Below are 23,693 nucleotides of genomic sequence, written 5' to 3' on the forward strand. Positions count from 1 at the left end.
TGCGACACGCGCGCCCAGTTGCAAGCGGCAGGCTGACGAGCAATATTCACGGTTGTAGAACAGATGAAGCCTGAGCGGGAATGTGAAGCTACATGAAGATGGCTAGCTTTATAAACGCCTGAGGAAATCTAGCTTCTTTCGTAGTATACCTCTCTAGCCAGTAACTTTTGAAACCTATTTTACTGTGCCAGGTCACAGAGACCGTTGATTGATTGAATTTATTTGACAATTTGAAAAATCCCTACATAAGGGCGCTCCAGCTGGTGCCGCCTCCACATACAATTACCAAGGATAACACAATACAGTTTAACAGCTTATTTCCATTGTGGTCCCTTTGAAAATGGAAAGGGGGAATACAACAAGGTGACAACATACAATGACAGACAATTTTTGTTTGTTTCACAGCATCCGATAATTAATATAGTTTCTGTTCCTAATAAACAACTATGAACAGGTACATATTCCTTGTCACACATACCCTTAATATATAAACAATCAATCCCTAATATATATATGTATATAAACAATCAATCCCTATATAAACTCAGCAAAAAAAGAAACGTCCCTTTTTCAGGACCCTGTCTTTCAAAGGTAATTCGTAAAAATCCAAATAACTTCCCAGATCTTCATTGTAAAGGGTTTAAACACTGTTTCCGATGCTTGTTCAATGAACCATAAACGATTAATGAACATGCACCTGTAAGACACTAAAAGCTTACAGACGGTAGGCAATTAAGGTCACAGTTATGACAACTTAGGACACTAAAAAGGCCTTCCAACTGACTCTGAAAAACACCAAAAGAAAGATGCCCAGGGTCCCTGCTCATCTGCGTGAACGTGCCTTAGGCATGCTGCAAGGAGGCATGATGACTGCAGATATGGCCAGGGCAATAAATTGCAATGTCCTTACTGTGAGACGCCTAAGGGAGACAGGACGGACAGCTGATCATCCTCGCAGTGGCAGACCATGTGTAACAACACCTGCACAGGATCGGTACATCCGAACATCACACCTGCGGGACAGGTACAGGATGGCAACAACAACTGCCCGAATTACACCAGGAACGCACAATCCCTCCATCAGTGCTCAGACTGTCCACAATAGGCCGAGAGAGGCTGGACTGAGGGCTTGTAGGCCTTGTTGTAAGGCAGGTCCTCACCAGACATCACCGGCAACAACGTCGCCTATGGGCACAAACCCACCGTCACTGGACCAGACAGGACTGGCAAAAAGTGCTCTTCTCTGGCGAGTAGCGGTTTTGTCTCACCAGGGGTGATGGTCGGATTTGCATTTATCGTCGAAGGAATGAGCGTTACACCAAGGCCTGTACTCTGGAGCGGGATCGATTAGGAGGTGGAGGGTCCGTCATGATCTGGGGCGGTGTGTCACAGCATCATCGGACTGAGCTTGTTGTCATTGCAGGCAATCTCAACGCTGTGCGTTACAGGGAAGACACCCTCCTCCCTCATGTGGTACCCTTCCTGCAGGCTCATCCTGACATGACCCTCCAGCATGACAATGCCACCAGCCATACTGCTTGTTCTGTGCGTGATCTGCCATGGCCAGCGAATAGCCTGTATCTCAATCCCATTGAGCACGTCTGTGACCTGTTGGATCGTAGGTTGAGGGCTAGGGCCATTCACCCACAGAAATGTCCGGGAACTTGCAGGTGCCTTGGTGGAAGAGTGGGGTAACATCTCATAACAAGAACTGGCAACTCTGGTGCATTCCATGAGGAGGAGATGCACTGCAGTACTTAATGCAGCTGGTGGCCACACCAGATATTGACTATTTATTTTGATTTTGTTCAAGGACTTATTATTCCATTTCTGTTAGTCACATGTCTGTGGAACTTGTTCAGTTTATGTCTCAGTTGTTGAATCTTATGTCCATACAAATATTTACACATGTACGTTCGCTGAAAATAAACTCAAGACGTTTCTTTTTTTGCTGAGTTTACATCTCAATACATGTATTAATGCTTCAATGTTGCCTTCCCCCATCCTATAGTAGCCCAATATTGCTTTTTCTTGCATGATTTTGAAAAGGAATTGTGCCTCCTTTATAAAAGTCGTAATTGTATGCTGTCAATGGACATAAAAAAAATCAAATAGACTTTATTCCCTATTCTTATAAAGAATTTGATGACACTCATGCTCCTCCTTTAGACAATGCACATACATATACGCTAGATGTCTCCCTCCTCCATGCATCAGAGCCTCACAACAAGTAGCCTAGCACGACGTGCACTACTACCGCACTGAAGTGTTCATGTGTTCGCTGATTTCTGTGTCCGCGAGGTGCTCGTCGTGAGGCAGTCGCCATTTTGAAACCCAAATCGTTCACAGTACACCCGCCCTGAAACCTGGAACTATGCCGCGGGGCCGGCCTCGCAAACTGAGGGATAAAACCAACGACGGAACAGGTAATCAGTTCCAAAATGTCACGAATAAAAAAGGCAGCGACCATGCTGTTTACACAAGTTCATAATGAATGGACAAGCTTTTGCGTAGCTGAGATAAACTCACTTGAATATAGTGTATATAGTCCCCGGATATAGTATTGCGGGTGTCTATTGCTTTGTGCTGTAAAGTGGTGATTGAGGCGGAATGATATTAATAACATTTCGGTGGCTCTACTTATCCCGATTCAGTCTAATTTACTATTCAGTGAGGCAACAGCTCTCGTAGTGTCCCGTCAAATATAGGGCATTTGGCTAGGTAACGTCAGTTAGTGGTTTTCTGACTCATGTGTTAGCATGCTGGTGCTTGGCAGTTGGCTAACAGGCTAGCCTTTGTTTTTAATTTGTGTATGCGAGAAGACCGCTAGCTAGATGTCACTCAGCTAGCCAAACCACCAGGAAAGTAGTGTTTCACCATCCAGGCTCTCGGTTCGCTGCAGCTTGATACGATATTCACATTTGCGACTTATAATACAACCGTTAACTAGCTAACCAACATTAGTTTAGCTAGTTAGCGTCCAAGTCGAGTGATCAGAAGAGAATGGGTTTTCTGCATGTGGCTAAGTTTGTTGCTATCCTATAGTTAGCTAACGCGTTGCTAGCTAGATAGCTTGCTAACTCAGGTGTAACAGCACAGAGAAACAATGCACTCCAGCTGCATATTGTCTTGTCTAGGTGTAATAAAAAAAAAACGAATATCCCTATGCCAGAATTAAGTCAATTGGTAGTTAACTAGTATCGTAAGAGTAATAACGTTAGACAAGAGCTAGCTATAGTACAGGTTATGGTATTTTGTCATGTTTAGTTTTGACAGCCTACTAACTCGTCCAAGGTAACTAGTTAGCGTAAAAATGACTTGCCTAGTTAAATTTAAAAAAGTATCTCCCAACCAGCTATGCCATCAGGTGTGTAATCATTACTCCTAGAAAACTAGCGTTTCTATTGGTCAGATTCAGGTAGGTCCATCCCTGTTTGCTGATCGGTCCAATAGAAACGCTAGTTTTCGTTCAACAGTTTGATGATTACACACCAGTGTTACAGTGGTCACCAACCATTTCTGTGTCAAAATGCAAGGTGAGATCTATCGCTCAGATTTGTTTTGAACATGACTTAAAAGTAAGCCTATGCAACATTAACGTTTTAAAAACAGTACTGTAGTAATGAGGTTCGTGCACTAGCCTATAGGCCCAATATATTGTCACCACATTGCTTGAATTGCCCTGTCAATGCATTGTTGTTTGGATCATTTAAAAAAAAAAAGAATATATATTTATATTTCAACATTTGAGGTAAGTTATAGGATCACACCAGTAATAGTCAGTTGTTGTATTACTTGTGAGGTACAGCTGAGTGAGCATACATTTCAATAATTGTATTTTTTAATTTACTGGGCTGATGGTGCCTGCATCTGGTCAGTCTCAGTGGAGAAAGAGAGGGCAGAAGACTGAGGGTCTGCCTTTCAACGTCCCTACACTCCCTTTCCTCCTATGACACTGACCAAAAAGTGACAAGTCTTCCAGTTGATGCTGAAACTCGAGTCACACCGCATTATTTCCGCTTCATGCACAAATTCATGTTACTCCTATGAACAGAGTGAAATATTCCATGATATAAAAAATAAAGACCCAAGCCGCTAATAATAATGCTAGCCTATCGATACACTTTCCTAGTCATTCATTACAACTTAGTGCTGGTTGTAGTGGAAGTAAGGAAGAACCCACATTTTATGTCTTATAAAAGGTGATGACAGTGCAGAGTAAAAACAAGGACTCACTCAAAAACATCAGCTCTGATATATTTGTTGACAGTCTCAAGTAATGTCTTTAAAAGTTTTGAAATCTCACAGTATCGACTTTTCTGTAGCTTACTTTTACGCCTGCTATGTTACTGCAGACACTGTAATCTTAGCCATCCGATTGGTCAGAGTTAGGCCTATAGGGCACTTGATTTGCTCTCCGGGCACGCCAGGAAGGCAGAGTTCATACCTTCAGACACATGAAATGTTTCAAATCAATGTTGACAAAACAATACGCTAGACAAGGTGGGTTATTTTTTGGTCAATTGTGGTGGAAACCCTTTTATGTGCAAATATTGATAGAAAAACCATAATGTCACAGTAAACTTGGAGTCATGTGATGTAGCCTACTACCACCACGACATATGACCTGCTCATATGATCATTACATGCAACATGCGCAATGTCTGTAGATATAATTACAGTGACCTCTTTCAAAAACAACTTGTGTACCTCTAATTTTATATCAATGAGCTGGGCACATGTAGTAGTTCCAGAAAATATACAGGCCCATATATATACAAAATGACCAAGTTGAGTGCAACAGTTGTCGTTAAAAGTAGGCCCAATCCAGAAAGAACTCCTCGTCCCCCTGATATTCAAATATGGCCCCTGACATTTCATGTGGCCCCTGGTGTTCACTAATTTCATAGACTTAAATAACAAATCATTTTGAGCGTTGTGCGTACTGTTGAAACTGAACTCCATATTTGCTCTGTAGCCTGTGCCCCTCACCCTAATCCTCCAATGTTTGCAGATCTGTAAGGTCAGTCTGACGTACAATGTGGTGGTAGCATCACCACTGCACTGCGTAGGCTACCTATCCAGACCCTACCTATCCAGACCCTTCAGATTTGCAAACATTGAAAGATTAGGCTAGTACCAAGGGGAAGGGGTTGGTAGTGATTTGGGACAGGCCCATATCTGTTACCCTATGTAGGCCTGCCCATTACCTGACCAAAACATATTGGTGGATGCTCTGTTTATTTTTTTATATTTTACCTTTATTTAACTAGGCAAGTCGGTTAAGAACAAATTCTTATTTTCAATGACGGCCTAGGAACAGTGGGTTAACTGCCTTGTTCCGGGGCAGAATGACAGATTTTTACCTTGTCGGCTCGGAGATTCGATCTTGCAACCTTTCGGTTACTAGTCCAACACTCTAACAACTAGGCTAACTGTCGCCCCTACCATCTTGTCTTAACCTTTTTAGTTTAGGTATGAAAATTACAATAAATGTGATTATTAGGCTATTACTTTGCTTGTCTGTTTGTTATTTGGATTAGTTTAGTTTGAAATATCTCCTTTCCACACATCAATCAGACTGAAAAATGCATACAAACCCAGGGTTTATTGTGCCACCTTGTGGACTGGCTGCACCACTATGTAAATATATTTTAAAACCGTGTTATCATATAAGGCCATTATTTTCTCTAGATTACATGAAATGGCAGTTTGTTGTTCAAAAGCTGCCCCCCTCCGGGTCTCCCCGTTTCCATACATAGCAGCACCACCCTGTTAAAAAAAAATCATGGAGAGAACCCTGCAAATCCTTAACCTAATATTTTACTGGAATTTGCTGGGAAATAGGCTGGTGGACCAAAACATTAGGGAAATTGCAGGTACCATTTAAGTAACCTAATTATGAACACCATGGTAATATGAGTGTCTTTGTCTCCCTCTCTCTTTTTGCCAACAGAGGGTATATCTGGAGCCAAGCAGGACAACAGCCATGGGGATTCCAAGGACAACAAGTGCACTGTCTGCTCCCAGAGCTTCACCACTGAGAGCCAGCTACAGAGGCACCAGCGCGACCATGAGGCCAACGACAAGGCAAGCATAGCGCAAAGGGCCAGACTAGGCTGTCTGACACAACACTGGCACCCAGGCTAGGTCTTTCCAGCCTGTCTCTTTCGCCAACTCCTTATGGAATTGTCATGCCAATGTTTAGCTTGACAATGGAGTAAGCAAAAGCATAAACCCATCTGGGACCGGGCTAGTACAGACCTGCCTTAATGATCTCATTTGATATGGATAGAAATGTCCTTCACTCACATGATTGATTTTGTATATGTATGAATGGTGTGCCGGATGTGAAAACATTAGATATATGTTACATCCATTGTTGATTAAGGTGAAGAACCCCAAAAAGTACCAGCATATAGGCCTAGTCCTTTTACTGATGTTTCTGCCTGACACACGGATGAGTTGTCCTCAGATGACAGTTGTAGCTTGTCCACAGAGATACAGTATGAGTGGATTTAAGTTTGTGTTTACTATTCATTATTCAGCTGTCAGAGTGGGAGAGCCTCTTTGCAGGGCAGTGAGCAAACAGTCAGACAGACCGAGGGAACATCCTCTTAAGACAAATAGCCCAGTGTATGAGGGACGGCAGCGTAGCCTAGTGGTTAGAGCGTTGGACTAGTAACCGGAAGGTTGCGAGTTCAAACCCCCGAGCTGACAAGGTACAAATCTGTCGTTCTGCCCCTGAACAGGCAGTTAACCCACTGTTCCCAGGCCGTCATTGAAAATAAGAATGTGTTCTTAACTGACTTGCCTGGTTAAAAAAAAAAAAAATAAATGTAGTGGCACTAGAAAGCAAATGCAACTGACACAGAGTTATTGAAGAAATAAATATATTAGAAATATACCCAGGAAATAAGACCTTCAGCCAAACAGACCAACTGGCATTTACCTGAAAATTATAATATAAGAGAAAATGTACTGGCTTGACTGTTATTGTTGGACTCAGTTACTCATTCACAATTTTTAAAACTTTTATGTCATTTAGCAGACTCATGCTCCACCAGGTTGACTTACAGGATCAATAAGGGTTAAGTGCCTTGCAAGGGCACATCGTAAGATTTTTCACCCACTCTGCTTGGTGATTTCGGTTACTGGCCCAACACTCTTAATCACTAGGCTACCTGCAGCCCACACAGTCACTCACTTGCGCACACTCGCTCACTTACTCACTCATGAACTGCCTTTTCTCTCTTCCTCCCTTCCAGCTTCACCGGTGCGACCAGTGTGCTCAGACGTTTAACGTGGAGTTCAACCTCATGCTCCACAAGTCCACACATGCCACCTCGAACCCCACCTGCCCGGTGTGCCACAAGAAGTTCTCCCGCGTGGCCAGTCTCAAGTCTCATGTCATGCTGCATGAGAAGGAGGAGGTTTGTCAATCAGTGATATGATTGAACCCATTGAAACATATTTTAAAAATGTAATTGTCTTGAATCTGCTGGGAAATATGTTTTTTATCGAAGCTAAAAATGTAATTTGTAGCTGGTGGATTAGCCTACTATTAATTATCTTATTAATTCAATTAATCAATAAACATCTGTGGACGTTTTCACATCAGGTCACAACCATCCTCATAATAATAATGATAATACATCATTTATATAGGTGACAACTTTCTAAACCGCAAAGACGTTTGTATGATCGACTCATGCGTGTCTTCTGAATTGTGGTCCTTCTCCATCCTCCTCTTGTCTGTGACCTCATCTTCTCATTTCTTCCCCCCCTTTGTTCTTTCCCTTTGTCCTCTAGAATCTGATCTGTACGGAGTGTGGCGACGAGTTCATTCTCCACAGTCAGCTCATGCTGCATCTGGAGGAGCATCGCAAAGAGCTGTCTGGGGCCAAGGTGTACACCTGCAAGACCTGCAGCAAGGAGTTCAAGATGGCGGGCCAGCTCAAGGAGCACACCAAGACCCACGTCAAGATGAGGTTAGAGAGCGAGGGGACAGTAGCACAGAGGGTCTCGGGTTGATTGATACTGTTGTCCAAAGTGCTTGTTTAGCAAACACATTACTAAGTGTATTGAGTGCTCTTATCTCCCTGTGTCTTTCTGTTTGCTATTTTTCATTTGGAGGACCACCAGTTAAATTGTGTTTCAAAAGAACAACCTGACCAAAGACTGTTTCCACATTGGGTTGATTTCTGTTTCTCTGCACTTGTTTTTTCCGTCAGGCCACTCAGTTCGAATTCCAGAAACTACAAGAAGAATATCGATCGGAGTGGATTCACCAACAGCTGTCAGCACTGTGGCAAGACGTTTAAAAAGCCCAGCCAGCTTGTTCGACACACACGAATACACACAGGTAAGCAAAAGACAGCTGGGTCATGTTCATTATGGCACGTATCAAAAAACATTTAGCAAATTAAAATGAGTCCCTCCCTGTTTCAATTGGTATTCTTCTGTTTCATGCCTAATGAACACGACCGAGGCTTGTTCTGCTTTATAGAAGATTTGGATTTGTTGATTTTGAAAGGGAATTAAATGGAGAGCATGAAATAAAATAATGGCCTCAGTCAGTATGATGTATCACTGTTGGACACCAGGGGTCTCTACCATGATCCTTGCCTCTCATCAAGATATCCAAGATGGGAAAGACTTGTTTGTTTTTGTCTCGTGTAAATATTCTGTTTTTTTTCTTCATTTTTTGTATACATTTCAATCTCTTTTTTTCCATTTTCTGATTAAATATACCTTCCTGCAACCTGCCTCACCCAACGTGGTACGGATCTGCTATTTATTTTAGACCTTATAACTGGAACCTCCATAAGAAGCTAGCCAGATAATTTGTTAGCCACTGCTAATGGCATTTACCTTTAGCTCAGACACCAGCCGCTTTAGCCCGGATAATACCTGCCAGTCTGCACAGCGCGATATCAGCCCTGAGCATATCGGACTGCTTTTTTTCCCACTACATCTCCGGATTCTTGTCGCAAGCTCTGGACCATTACACCGGATCGTCGCAGCAAGCTAGCTGCTACCGAGTGGCTATTTTGGCTATCGCCCTTGTCCAGGAGCAAGCACCAGTTAGCCTCGAGCTAGGCCCATCTCTTGGCTAGCAAACAAAGAACACCAACTACCCAACCTCTCTTGCCATTCGGCCTGGACCCTTTGTCGACACGGCAGCCCGCCAATCCATCACGACTGGTTTGCTTGTCTGCTGACGTAATTCGGCCAATGTGCTCTCAACCGGCCTCTGCATCGTGGATGTCGGTGAAGACCCATCTGCTAGCCCTGGCCGCTAGCTTTTCTACGCTCGCCTAGCGTAGTAACGACTACTGACTACTAAGGCTGATGCCTTCTGGACTGTTCATTAACACAGTACTTCGTTTTGTTTATCTGTCGGCCCCAGTCTCGAACTCAGGCCCTGTGTGTAGCTAACTGACCCTCTTTGCCCATTCATAACCATTTACCCGTTGTTGTTGTCTTAGGTGTTTACCCATTGTTGTCTTACCCGTTGTTGTCCCAATCAACACCTGCGATTGCTTTATGCCTCTCATGTCAATATGCCTTGTATACTGTTGTTTAGGGTAGCTCTCATTGTTTTATTTTACTTCGGAGCACCTAGTCCCGCTCAACATGCCTCAGATAGCTCCGTTGTCCCATCCCCCACACATGCGGAGAGTGCACCTAACTTAATTGGCGCATCCAGAGATGCAACTTCTCTCATCGTCACTCAATGCCTAGGTTTACCTACACTGTACTCGCACCCTACCATACGTCTGTACATGATACCCTGAATCTATCTTACCACGCCCAGAAATCTGCTCCTTTTATTCTCTGTTCCCCCAACGCTCTAGATGACCAGTTCTTATAGCCTTTAGCCGTACCCTCATCCTACTCCTCCTCTGTTCCTCTGGTGATGTAGAGGTTAACCTAGGCCCAGTGTCCCCCCAGGCGCTCTCATTTGTTGACTTCTGTAACCGCAAAAGCCTTGGATTCATGCATGTTAGGAGAATTCTTGTCAGTTATCGTCACAGCTGTGTATATACCCGCTCAAGCAGACACCACGACGGCCCTCAAGGACCTTCACTGGACTCGACGTAAACTGGAATCCATATATTCTGACCATGCATTTATTGGAGCAGGGGATTTTAACAAAATAAATTTGGGAACAAGGCTACCTAAATTCTATCAGCATATTAATTGCCGCACTCGCACGGGCAATACACTTGATCACTGCTACTCTAACTTCCGCAATGTATACAAGGCCCTCCCTCGCCCTCCCTTCGACAAATCCGACCAAGACTCCATCTTGCTCCTACCGTCTTATAGGCAAAAACTCAAACAGGATGTACCCGTGACTAGAACCATTCAACGCTGGTCTGACCAATTAGAATCCAAAAAATTTAAAAATTAAATCAAGATTGTTTTGATCACGCGGACTGGGAAATGTTCCGGTCAGCCTCTGAGAATAACATTGATCTATATGCTGACTCTGTGAGTGTATTTATAAGGAAGTGCATTGGAGATGTTGTACCCACTGTGACTATGCTAGCGTCCCACCAGGCCGACATCCGGTGAAATTGCAGAGCGCCAAATTCAAAATACAGAAACTCATAAACATTCATAAAATATACAAGTGTTATACATCGGCTTAAAGATTAACTTCTTGTTAATCCAGCCGCTGTGTCAGATTTAAAAAAGGCTTTACGGCGAAAGTATACCATGTGATTATCTGAGGATAGCGCCCCGCTTACAAAAGCATGCAAACATTTTCCAGCCATGTAGATTAGTTACGAAAGTCAGAAATAGCGATACAATTAATCACTTACCTTTGATGATCTTCATATTTGCACCCACAAGACTCCATGTTACACAATAAATGTTTGTTTTGTTCGATAAAGTCCCTCTTTATATCCAAAAAACTCTGTTTTGTTGGCGCATTTTGTTCAGTAATCCACTGGCTTAATGGCGTTCACAACAGGCAGACGAATAGATCCAAATAGTACAATACAAAATAAATAGGATGGGGTGAGTGCTCCCGGTCGCTGGCGCAAAAGCTCTTGTTCATTCGAGCAACCACTCAGAAAATGTTGTCATTCTTACTAATTTTTCAGAATAAAAGCCTGAAACAATGTCTAAAGACTGTTGACATCTAGTGGAAGCCATAGGAACTGCAATCCAGGTCCCATCCATTTATATGGTGGATATGCTTTCAATGAAAAACACTCAATTCAAAAGAATGCCACTTCCTGGGTGGCTTTTCCTCATGTTTTTGAGTGCCATATCGGTTCTGTTATACTCACATACATTATTTTAACAGTTTTGGAAACTTGAGTGTTTTCTATCCATCTATCTACCATGCATAGGCATATCCTAGCTTCTGGGCCTGAGTAACAGGCAGTTTAATTTGGGCACGATTTTCATCCGGATGTCAAAATACTGCCCCCTACCCTAGAAAGGTTAAAACCTACCCTAACCAGAAACCATGGATGGATGGCGGCATTCACGCAAAACTTAACCATGGAAAGAGGACTGGGAATATGGCCGAAATATATAAACAGTGTAGTTATTCCCTCTGCAAGGCAATCAAACAAGCAAAATGTCAGTATAGGGACAAAGTGGAGTCGCAATTCAACGGCTCAGACACATATACCCTGCCACATTGTATGTGGCAGGGTCTACAGGAAAACACTGTCTACAAAAAGAAAACCAGCCACGTTACGGACACCGACATCTCGCTTACAGACACACAAACACCATCTTTGCCCGCTTTGAGGATAATACAGCGCCACTGACGCGCCCGCTACCAAGGACTGTGGGCTATCCTTCTCAGTGGCCATTGTGAGTAAGACATTCAAACGTGTTAACCCTCGCAAGGCTGCAGACCAGCTGGCTGGTGTGTTTATGGACATATTCAAATGCTCCCTATCCCAGTCTGCTGTCCCCACATGCTTCAAGATGGCCACCATTGTTCCTGTACCCAAGAAGGTAACTGAACTAAATTACTACCATCCCATAGCACACACTTCTGTCATCCTGAAGTGCTTTGAGAGACCTGTCAAGGATCATATCGCCTCCACTTTACCTGCCACCCTAGACCCACTTCAGTTTGCAAACCACCCCAACAGGCCGACAGACGATGCAATCGCCATCACACTGCACACTGCCCTATCCCATCTGGACGAGAGGAATACCTATGTAAGAATGCTGTTTACTGACTACAGCTCAGCATTTAACACCATAGTACCCTCCAAGCTCATCATTAAACTGGAGGCCCTGGGTTTCAACTAGAGGTCGACCGATTATGATTTTTCAACTCCGATACCGATAGCAATTATTGGAGGACCAAAAAAAGCCGATACCGATTAATCGGCCATTTTTTTATTTTTTTATTTGTAATAATGACAATTACAACAATACTGAATGAACACTTATTTTAACTTAATATAATACATCAATAAAAATCCATTTAGCCTCGAATAAATAATGAAACATGCATAAATAAAGTGTTGGAGAAGAAAGTAAAAGTGCAATATGTGCCATGTAAAAAAGCTAACGTTTAAGTTCCTTGCTCAGAACATGAGAACATGTGAAAGCTGGTGGTTCCTTTTAACATGACACTTCAATATTCCAACGTAAGAGGTTTTAGGTTGTAGTTATAGTATTTATAGGACTATTTCTCTCTATACCATTTGTATTCCATATACCTTTGACTATTAGATGTTCTTATAGGCACTTTAGTATTGCCAGTGTAACAGTATAGTTTCCGTCCCTCTCCTCGCCGCTACCTGGGCTCAAATCAGGAACACATCGACAACAGCCACCCTCGAAGCAGCATTACCCATGCAGAGCAAGGGGAACAACCACTCCAAGTCTCAGAGCGAGTGACGTTTGAAACGCTATTAGCGCACCACGCTAACTAGCTAGCCATTTCACATCGGTTACACCAGCCTAATCTCGGGAGTTGATAGGATTGAAGTCATAAGTACCGCAATGCTTGAAGCACAGTGAAGAGCTGCTGGCAAAACGCACGAAAGTGCTGTTTGAATGAATGCTTACGAGCCTGCTGCTGCCTACCACCGCTCAGTCAGACTGCTCTGTCAAATATCAAATCATAGACTTAATTATAACATAATAACACACAGAAATACGAGCCTTTGGTCATTAATATGGTCGAATCCGTAAACTATCATTTCGAAAACCAAACGTTTATTATTTCAGTGAAATACGGAACCGTTCCGTATTTCATCTAATAGGTGGCATCCCTAAGTCTAAATATTGCTGTTACATTGTACAACCTTCAATGTTATGTCATAATTACGTAAAATTCGGGCAAATTAGTTCTGAACGAGCCAGGCGGCCCAAACTGTTGCATATACCCTGACTCTGCGTGCAATGAACGCAAGAGAAGTTAAACATTTTCACCTGGTTAATATTGCCTGCTAACCTGCATTTCTTTTAGCTAAATTTGCAAAAAAATAAAAATACTTCTGTGTATTGATTTAAATATTTATGGTTCACGTTGGAGCAACGACAGTCGTTCTGCCCCTGAACAAGGCAGTTAACCCACCGTTCCTAGGCCGTCATTGAAAATAAGAACGTGTTCTTAACGGACTTGCCTAGTTAAATAAAGGTGTAAAAAATAAAATAAAATAAAAATCGGCCAAATCGGTGTCCAAAAATACAGATTTCCGATTGTTATGAAAACTTGAAATCGGCCCTAATTAATCGGCCGACCTTTAGTCTCAACCCCGCGCTGTGCAATTGGGTCCTGGACTTTGTGATGGGCGGCCCCCAGGTGGTGGAGGTGGGAAACATTTCTGCTTCGCTGCTCCTCAACACTGGGGCTCCACAAGGGTGCTCACTCACCCTTATGTACTCCCTGTTCACCCATGACTGCGTGGGCATGCACACCTCCAACACAATCATCAAGTTTGCAGACAACACAGTATTGGGCTTGATTACCAACAACGGCGAGACTGCCTACAGGGAAGAGGTGAGGGCACTTGGAGTGTGGTGTCAGCAAAACAACCTCTCACTCAACGTCAACAAAACAAAGGAGATGATCGTGGATTTCAGGAAACAGCAGAGGGAGCAACCCCCTAACCACATAGACGGGACAATAGTGGAGAAGGTGGAACGTTTAAGTTTCTCGGCGTACACATCACAGACAAACTGAAATGGTCTACCCACACAGACAGTGTGGTGAAGGGGCAACAGTGCCTCTTCAACCTCAGGAGGCTGAAGAAATTTGTCTTGTCACCTAAAACCTTGACAGACTTTTACAGATGCGCAATCGAGAGCATCCTGTCGGGCTGTTCCACCGCCTGGTACGGCAACTGCACCCCCCTCAACAGCAGGGCTCTCCAGAGGGTTGTGCGGTCTGCACAACGCATCACTGGGAACAAACTACCTGCCCTCCAAGACACTTACAGCACCTGATGTCACAGGAAGGCCAAAAAGATAATCAAGGACAACAACCTCCCAAGCCACTGTCTGTTCACCCCGCTACCATCCAGAAGGCGAGGTCTGTACAGAAGGCCAGCATGGCTAGAAGGCCAGCATCCCAGAGTCATTTCTTTACTGTTGACGTTGAGACTGGTGTTGCGGGTACTATTTAATGAAGCTGCCAGTTGAGGACTTGAGGTGTCTGTTTCTCAAACTAGACACTAATGTACTTGTCCTCTTGCTCAGTTGTGCACCGGGGCCTCCCACTGCTTCTATTCTGGTTAGAGCCAGTTTGGGCTGTTCTGTGAAGGGAGTTGTACGAGATCTTCAGTTTCTTGGCAATTTCTCGCATGGAATAGCCTTCATTTCTCAGAACTAGAATAGACTGATGAGTTTCAGAAGAAAGTACTCTGTTTCTGGCCATTTGGAGCCTTTAATCAAAACCAGAAATGCTGATGCTCCAGATATTCAACTAGACTAAAGGGGGCCAGTTTTATTGCTGCTTTAATCAGTACAACAGTTTTCAGCTGTGCTAACATATTTGCAAAAGGGTTTTCTAATGATCATTTAGCATTTTAAAATTATAAACTTGGATTAGCTAACACAACGTGTCATTGGAACACAGGAGTGATGGTTGCTGATAATGGGCATCTGTACGCTTGTGTAGATATTCCATAAATCAGCCGTTTCCAGCTACAATAGTCATTTACAACATTATCAATGTCTACACTGTATTTCTGATCAATTTGATGTTATATTAATGGACAAAAAAATTGCTTTTCTTTCAAAAACGAGGACATTTCTAAGTGACCCCAAACTTTTGAACGGTAGTGTACATATCCATTCCTCCCTTTTAGATTTGTTTGCATTAGGTAGTTAATGGGGAATTGTTAGATTACTTGTCAGATATTACTGCACTGTCAACTAGAACCACAAGCATTTCGCCACACTCTCATAAATTTCTGCTAACCATGTGTATGTGACCAATACATTTGATTTGAAATAATCTTAACATTTTCAGAAGTTGCCATTCTTTGCCAATACACCTACTGCTTTCCTTTTGGAAATATCACCTGAGATAAGTGCACATTAAGCACAGACTCCCAACCCAGACTCCTCTCAGTTCATTCAGAGCTTCAGCTATCCTTCCTCACTGAGCCCCTCCATGCCACCTCATCTTAATGTTAATTTGTGGGCTAGATGGATGACTAATGCTGTGCTGGAGATGGTTGGCCTGTGCTCTGAATCTCAAATAGCACGTTAAGCGGACGTGCTGAAGGGGAACTATGGGGCTTCAAGCTCAGCCTGCGGGCTCCAGTCAGCTATCTGAAACTAAAGCCGGTATCGTCAGCTAAGTATCCTCCTCTGCTCTGATTCCACATCCTTATTGTCTAAAGCAAGGCAGGTTAGTCCCTGTGGGCTTCTCAGCTTAGCTAAACTCAGATCTCCCTGAGCAGTCAGGCTTCACAACGGTTCACTCAACCAAGACTGCTCTTCTCTGTGTCACGGAGGCTCTTCACTGCCAAAGCTGACTCTCTCTCCTCAGGTCTAGGAGGTTAAGAACAATCTCCTGCCTTCGACACCGTGAACCATCATATCCTCCTCTCCACCCTCTCAGGGCTGGGCATCTCATGTTCTGCACACTCTTGGATTGCATCCTACCTGGTAGGCCGCTTTTACCAGGTGACGTGGAGAGGATCTGTGGCTGCACCATGTACTCTACTGGTGTCTCCCAGCCCTCTCCTCTTCTCTCTATATACCAAGTCACTCGGCTCTGTCATATCCTCACATGGTCTCTCCTATCATTGCTATGCGAATGACACTCAACTACTTTTCCCCTTCACCATTTCTGACACCCAGGTGACGACATCTCTGCATGCCTGGCAGATATCTCAACTTGGATGTCGGCCCACCACCTCAAGCTCAACTTAGACAAGATGGAGCTGCTCTTTACACAGGAAGCGGCGCAGGTCCTAATCCAGGCACTGTCCTCTCCCTTCTGGATTACTTCAACTCGCTGTTGGCTGGCCTCCGCTTGTGCCATCAAATCCCTGCAACATATCCATAATTCTACAGCCTGCCTGGTTTTTACCTTCCCAAGTTCTCTCATGTAACCTCGCTCCTCCACACACTCCACTGGCTTCCAGTCGAAGCTCGCATCCACGACAAGACCATGGTGCTTACCTACAGAACAGCAAGAGGAACTGCCCCTCCCTACCTTCAGGCTATGCTCAAGCCCTACACTCCAACCCGAGCACTCTGTTCTGCCACCTCAGGACTCTTGGCCCTCCCACCCCTACGGGAGGGCAGCTCCCACACAGCACAGTCCAAGCTCTTCTCTGTCCTGGCACCCCAATGGTGGAACCAGCTTCCCGCCTGAAGCCAGGACAGCAGAGTCCCTGCCCAACTTCCGAAAACATCTGAAACTCTACCTCTTCAAACAGTATCTTAAATTATCCTCTTCCTCATCTCGGGACTAAAATGTAAATGTAAGCAGTAGTTTTCCTGCGGGATATAGACACGTTTTCTGTGTTTGCAAACATTGCCACATGAGGGCGATGCGTGCAAGTTGGTGGCAGAATAGGGGGAGTTCTAATAGAATGCCTGCAAAAAAAGCCTCTATTTACATGTTGCTTATGAGTGCATTTCACAGTACTTTTGGATTATAATTGGATATTTAAGGCTCTTATGAATTTTCTGCTTAATATAATGTTTGTGTCCTCGCAAATCAACTGCATTATATTAACACTTCAACTTCCACCAGTAAAATGTGTTGTATGCTGGGAAAGGGTCTATTTACTGGTGTGTCAGGTCCTCTCTCTCCTTTCCCTTTGTACCCCTCAGGTGTATCTCTACCCCCCAGGTGTATTGAGTAGTGTGTGTTAGCTCTTTACCATTCTCTCCCTCTCTTTCTCTCCATACCAACGAGGTATACTTAAGCAATAAGGTCAGAGGAGGTGTAGTATATGACCACGGTTAAGGGCTGTTCTTATGCCCGACGCAACGTGGAGTGCAGCCCTTAGCCGTGGGAAATTGGCTATATATCACAAACCCCCCCACAAGCAGCCTTGTTGCTATTATAAACTGGTTACTAATGTAATTAGAGTAGTAAAACTAAATGTTTTGCCATACCTGTGGTATATGGTCTATCAGAATTCAGGGCTCAAACCACCGAGTTTTATACCATCGGATTGTTGAATACTTGTTTCTGATTGGCTTGAATGGCGTGCATTATTTCCCTATAGTGCACAGTATAATTGCACGGTATAATTCAATGGTAATGAAGTTCATTCTTACATTTTTTTTTTGCTGCTTTTGAAAGCAAAAGCTCAATTGAAAATATCATTGGCAATGTTCAATTCGATTTTCATAATAGCAAGCTAGGATATTGGTTTAGTTAGCTAAGCTAGCAAGTCTATTTGTTTGGTTACCAAGGCAACTACTCTAGCTAGCTAGTAAACTTATAGCCATGGTATACATGTAGATAATCACCTCAGGGCCCTATGCATTCTCTGTCAAATAATGCAACTCCGCGGAAGTGTTGTGGAATACACCTTCCACGTCATGCTTTATTTTCCAGAGAACGCACAGCCCCTCATTGATTATCCCTTTCGAGTTCTTTCTCTGCCTTCCTCTCTCTCCCTCACATTTTGTCATGGGGTACAGAGAACATTTTTCAGTTTAAAAGCACATTTTCTTGCAATTCTATAAATTTTGCAATGTCTAATGTGTATTCATGTGTTATTTAAGTGACTCAAACATTACAACAAAATCTATGGGAAAAAACACATTAGCTGACATGGGCTAATTGATCTTGAAATTTCTTATAAATAAATAAATAAATAGCTCTCTGAAGTATGCAATAACTGACATGACAACAGGAAAACTGATGATGCAATACCCAATTGCATCTTGTGGATTCTACTATTACAACTTTCAAGAGTAAGTTGAAAGCCTGACTGAGTTTCTTAACAATTCAGCCCCCTCCCACACCTGCCGACATACAATTTGAGAACCACTGATCTATACCACCCAGGTGTATTGAGTTGTGTTCTCTCTCCCATCTATCCTCTCTCCTCTCCCACCCAGGCGAGCGGCCGTACAAGTGCAGCCACTGTAGCAAGGCCTTCAACCAGAAAGTGGTGCTGCAGACCCATATGGTGAGGCACACGGGAGAGAAGCCCCACCTCTGCATCTTTTGCCCCGCTTCCTTCTCGCAGAAGGGCAACCTGCACTCGCACGTCCAGAGAGTGCACTCTGAGGTAAACAACCAACTAACTACATCACCTTGCACATCTATGTTGCCCTTGTCTTTAATCAGTAGGCTGGATGGAATTCTTGTTACTTTCACCGGTCTGATCCTCCAAAGTTGTCCGCTAGTGTCTACAGGTAATGTGTGTATATACAGTACCATTCAAAAGTTTGGACACACCTACTCATTTTAGTGTTTTACATTGTTGAATAATAGTGAAGACATCAAAACTATGAAATAAATCATATGGAATCGTGTAGTAACCAAAAAAAAGTGTAAAACAAATCCAAGTATATTTTATATTCTTCAAAATAGCCATCCTTTTCCCACTCTTGGCATTCTCTCAACCAGCTTCATGAGGAATGTTTTTCCAACAGTCTTGAAGGAGTTCCCACATATGCTGAGCACTTGTTGGCTGCTTTTCCTTCACTCTGTGGTCCAACTCATCCCAATCCATCTCAATTGGGTTGAGATCGGGGGATTGTGGACGCCATGTCATCTGATGCAGCACTCCATTACTCTCATTGGTCAAATAGCCCTTACACAGCCTTGATGTGTTTTCGGCCATTGTCCTGTTGAAAAACAAGTGATAGTCCCACTAAGCGCAAACCAGATGGGATGGTGTATCGCTGCAGAATGCTGTGGTTGCCATGCTGGTTAAGTGTGCCTTGAATTCTAAATAATCATCCGTTCACCTACTCACCAAAACTCTCAAAGTTGGACTCATCAGACCAAAGGATAGATTTCCACCGGTTTAATATCCATTGCTCGTGTTTCTTGGCCCAAGCAAGTCTCTTCTTATTGGTGTCCTTTAGTAGTGGTTTCTTTGCAGCAATTTGAACATGAAAGCCTGATTCACGCAGTCTCCTCTGAACAGTTGATGTTGAGATGTGTCAGTTCAAGTAACAATGTGAAGCATTTATTTGGGCTGCAATCTGAGGTGCAGTTAACTCTAATGAACTGCAACAGAGGTAACAGTGGTTTCTTTACTTATTTTCCACCATAATTTGCAAATAAATTAATTAAAAATCCTACAATGTGATTTTCTGGATTTTTTTCCCTCATTTAGTCTGTCATAGTTGAAGTGTACCTATGATGAAAATTACAGGCCTCTCTCATCTTTTTAAGTGGGAGAACTTGCACAATTGGTGGCTGACTAAATACTTTTTTTCCCCACTGTATTTGACGTTCCATGGGAAAATAATGAGCTTAAATGGAAAGCAGTCTCAGGGTAATTCTGGTTGATGATTGCAGTCTAGGAGTTGGTGTTTATAGGCAGATGTTTTGAGTGAGTGACTGAATGTACACTCTTCTGGACCTGAGTGCTACTTTCATCATATTTGTGTCCGCTAGTCACCATTACTTACATCTGTGCAAATGAGGACATGCAAATGTGAGGCTTTGTCCTTTTTATTGAGTGGCCAACTTAATCAGCTAGCCTTTCAATTTTCCCCACCCCTCACAACAAATACATGTGATAATTTTATCAACCAAACATTTTTTACGGAGCCCGTCAAATTATTATTATTTTTTTTTACAAATGGGGAAGAGATTTTAAAGAGCGTCCGTAGCGTTTTTTGTCCGTCAGTGCTAACTGACAATGATGCAGTGAGTTGATTGAATCTCCCCTGAAGCCCCAAACCGCAGCTGTTCAACATTTTTGAATAATGCATGTGATTCTCACGAGTGTTCCTCCACATACTCTGGCAGTCAGGACCTCGGCTTTATGAACGGACTTTATGAATATATTAAAGTCAAATGTGAGTGGGAATACATTTCATAAGCAGAAGCATCTTGAATATGGACAGGGAAGTGGGGCTGTTTTTAGATTACCCCAAAGTTTTTGCATGAAATTGTTCTCTATCCTAATCGCTGCCTTATATTAGATTGCCCTTTAAAATAATCAGAAGATGAATATTTGTAATATCCCTCTTGGCTGAAGATACAATATGTATAATATATACAGTTAGGAACACCTGCTCTTTCCATGGCATGGACTGACTAGGTGAATCCAGGTGAAGGCTATGATCCCTTATTGTCACTTGTTAAATCCACTTCAATCATTGTAGATGAAGGGGAGGAGACGGGTTAAAGAAGGATTTTTAAGTCTTGTAACAATTGGTTGTGTATGTGTGCCATTCAGAGGGTGAATGGGCAGGACAAAATGGGTGGCAGGTAGCCTAGTGGTTAGAGCGTTGGGTAAAAATCTGTCGTTCTGCCCCTGAACAAGGCAGTTAACCCACTGTTCCTAGGCCGTCATTGTAAATAAGAACAAATTCTTAACTGACTTGCCTAGTTTATTTATTATTTATTTATTTATCCGTTATTTAACCAGTTAAGTTGACTGAGAACACCTTCTCATTTACAGCAACGACATGCCAATTGTAAACTGGGGATTATTAGGTGACCATAATGGTTTGAGGGCCAGATTGGGAATTTAGCCAGGACACCGGGGCACACCTACACTTACAATAAGTGCCATGGGATCTTTAATGACCTCAGAGAGTCAGGACACCCGTTTAACGTCCCGTCCGAAAGATGGCACCCTACACAGGGCAGTGTCCCCATTCACTGCCCTGGGGCATTGGGATTTAACGGATAAATAAAAAATCTAATAAAAAGGTGCCAGGCGCACTGGTTTGAGTGTCAAACCCAGCAGCGTTGCAGTTATTTTCAGTTTCCTGTGTGTATCAAGAACCCACCCAAAGGAAATACAGGCAACTTGACACAACTGTGGGAAGCATTGGAGTCAACATAGGCCAGCATCCCTGTGGAGTGCTTTCGACACCTTGTAGAGTCCATGCCCCAATGAATTGAGGCTGTTCTGAGGGCAAAAGTGGGAGGAGCAACTCAATATTAGGAAGGTGTTCCAAATGTTTTGTACACTCAGTGTACTGTATATCGTAGTTGGTATTAAATTATAATGACATGGTATTAGGTCATTTTGTATTGTTTTTACCAAATGCAAAATAATTTATTTTTAATATAAAAAATGTACTAAGAATGCAGACTTCAGCTAATTCCCAATGGCATCATATCCAATGAAAGCATTTAGGCCTTTAACAGCACATTAATATTAATTGATAATCACAGTTGTATGTGTACTGACTTTGTTTCCTGTATATGTGTCTCTTCAGCTTACGGGAGTACCACTGTTCCCGTGCATGGACTGTAGCTGTGTGTTCAAAAAGCTGGGCAGTCTCAACGCTCACATCAGCAAGATGCACATCTTGCTCATCGAGGACTCGGCCAACACACAGGTGAGTGAGTGCATGAGTGAGGCTTCCTTAAAAATTCGCTCATCTCTGATGCACTGCAAAAAAACAAAACAAGATGGAAAATGCTCTACGCTGCTCAGATCAGCTCACCTCTGCCATTCTCAGTATTCCCTTTTCTCTTCTCATTCTCTCCAACTTCACACCCTCCCTCGCTGTCCCGTAGGAGGTAGAGGAGTCGGGTCAGGGAGTGGCGGGGTCAGAGGGCAGCGAGGTGGTGACTGACGTGATCCAGCAGCTCCTAGAGCTGTCAGAGCAGGTGACAGGGGAGGGGACCCAGTCACAGACCCAAGAACAGACCATCACCTTGGAGACAGCCATCAACCAGGACATCCTACAGGTGGGAACCATAACACAGGAATACACGTAGATACACATGCGCAAAAGCGTACACGCACAGACACACGAAAGCACTCACTCACGCGTACATGTACATACACAGCTGTCTTACTATACTTGAGAGAACTTTTTGGGGACCAATTCAAAGTCCTATTTTCCCTAAACCTTACCCTAACCTTAACCCTAATTGTAACGCTTACCTTAAACTTAACCCCTAAGCCTAAAATAGCCTTTTTACAAGTGAGGACTGGCAAAATGTTAGAATTTCTCTGAATCTACTAATTTTAGTCTACTATTCTTGTGAGGACTTCTGGTACTGATTTCTAGAAAACAGTAGGTTATATTGATTTTAACTGGTGTTGAGAACAACGCGGCAGAGGTGGACGGCAGCGGAGTGAGGAGACAGGGAAACAGCCATTGGCCCTAGAAAAAGCACAGAGAGAAAAACTCACCTTAGTTATGATCAACTGAATGATGAAAATATTAAAAATAAAGTAGGCTAATGCAATTGAAGGCATGTATCAAATTCTTGCTTGGACTGAATGATGAAAATATCCAACCTTTTATACTAATTTAAAGCAATAGTCGTGTGTGTGTGGTCACCTAGGTGATCATTTCGGGCACTGTTTTGATTGGGACAAGCCATCGCACTGCTTTGAGACAAGCGTGGGGGATTTCTTTCTTTCTCAGTGAATCTCCATTTGGATATTTGGTAACAATTAAACTGGGGAAATGTTAGCTAAATTGAGGTGAGTGCTAATGATCATCTTTATACTAGTTTGCTCATTATATTAGCTGATCAGAACATTTTACTAGCATGTTATACAAGTGGATTTTGCTCTTCACTTGCGTAGTAGCCTGTCTTACTCCCGTCCAAAAGCATGGGACTTGTCTCATAATCAATCAATGTGATTTTGTTTGTTTGTCTGTCTGTATATTTGGTTAATTGATCTCTGGCTGGACAAGTGGAAGCATTTATTCGTTCACTGATCAGAAACATTTAGCATGAAATAATGTAGCCTAAATCAAGTGTATTAGTTATCTATTATCTTACGTAGCCTAGGCTCTATATAAGGCTACTATCTTCCTATCGTCCCAATTCCACTGAAACCCAAAATCCTCACTCCTGTCTCGTATGAAAAATCCTGACTTTATTCTGTAATCCCGGGGTTGGATTATCAAAGCACATCTGGCCTTTGCATGTCAAAATACAGCTATAACAGTTCACCCACTTCTCTGCGCTGTCTCATATTGCTGCCCATTATGAGAGCTTCGGTAGAGAATGTGTGATCAACAAACGGTGGGAGTAGATATGGATATTTTACTTTTAAACATAGATAAAAAATATATAAGATACCTTGATATTTAAACAA

At 43.0% G+C, this 23,693-nt stretch overlaps 1 protein-coding gene across 3 annotated transcripts in view; it reads left to right on the forward strand.

Moving 5' to 3' along the window:
- Positions 1 to 2,237: 2,237 nt before the first annotated feature.
- Positions 2,238 to 23,693, forward strand: part of LOC115141366 (zinc finger protein 236-like) — a 98,877-nt gene continuing 77,421 nt past the window's right edge. For 2 of the 3 annotated variants that reach the window (XM_029680155.2, XM_029680156.2), the window contains exons 1-8: positions 2,239 to 2,426; positions 5,957 to 6,090; positions 7,269 to 7,433; positions 7,813 to 7,991; positions 8,235 to 8,365; positions 18,544 to 18,716; positions 21,844 to 21,966; positions 22,148 to 22,321. In XM_029680155.2, the coding sequence (XP_029536015.2) occupies positions 2,375 to 2,426; positions 5,957 to 6,090; positions 7,269 to 7,433; positions 7,813 to 7,991; positions 8,235 to 8,365; positions 18,544 to 18,716; positions 21,844 to 21,966; positions 22,148 to 22,321 (1,131 nt within the window). In that variant the 5' untranslated portion in view covers positions 2,239 to 2,374. Of the gene's footprint in view, positions 2,427 to 5,956; positions 6,091 to 7,268; positions 7,434 to 7,812; positions 7,992 to 8,234; positions 8,366 to 18,543; positions 18,717 to 21,843; positions 21,967 to 22,147; positions 22,322 to 23,693 lie in introns of all 3 variants that reach the window. The other variant, XM_065000142.1, reaches the window with a different exon arrangement.

This window comes from Oncorhynchus nerka, linkage group LG14 (assembly GCF_034236695.1).
Source record: "Oncorhynchus nerka isolate Pitt River linkage group LG14, Oner_Uvic_2.0, whole genome shotgun sequence".
Classification (NCBI taxonomy): Eukaryota; Metazoa; Chordata; class Actinopteri; order Salmoniformes; family Salmonidae; genus Oncorhynchus; species Oncorhynchus nerka.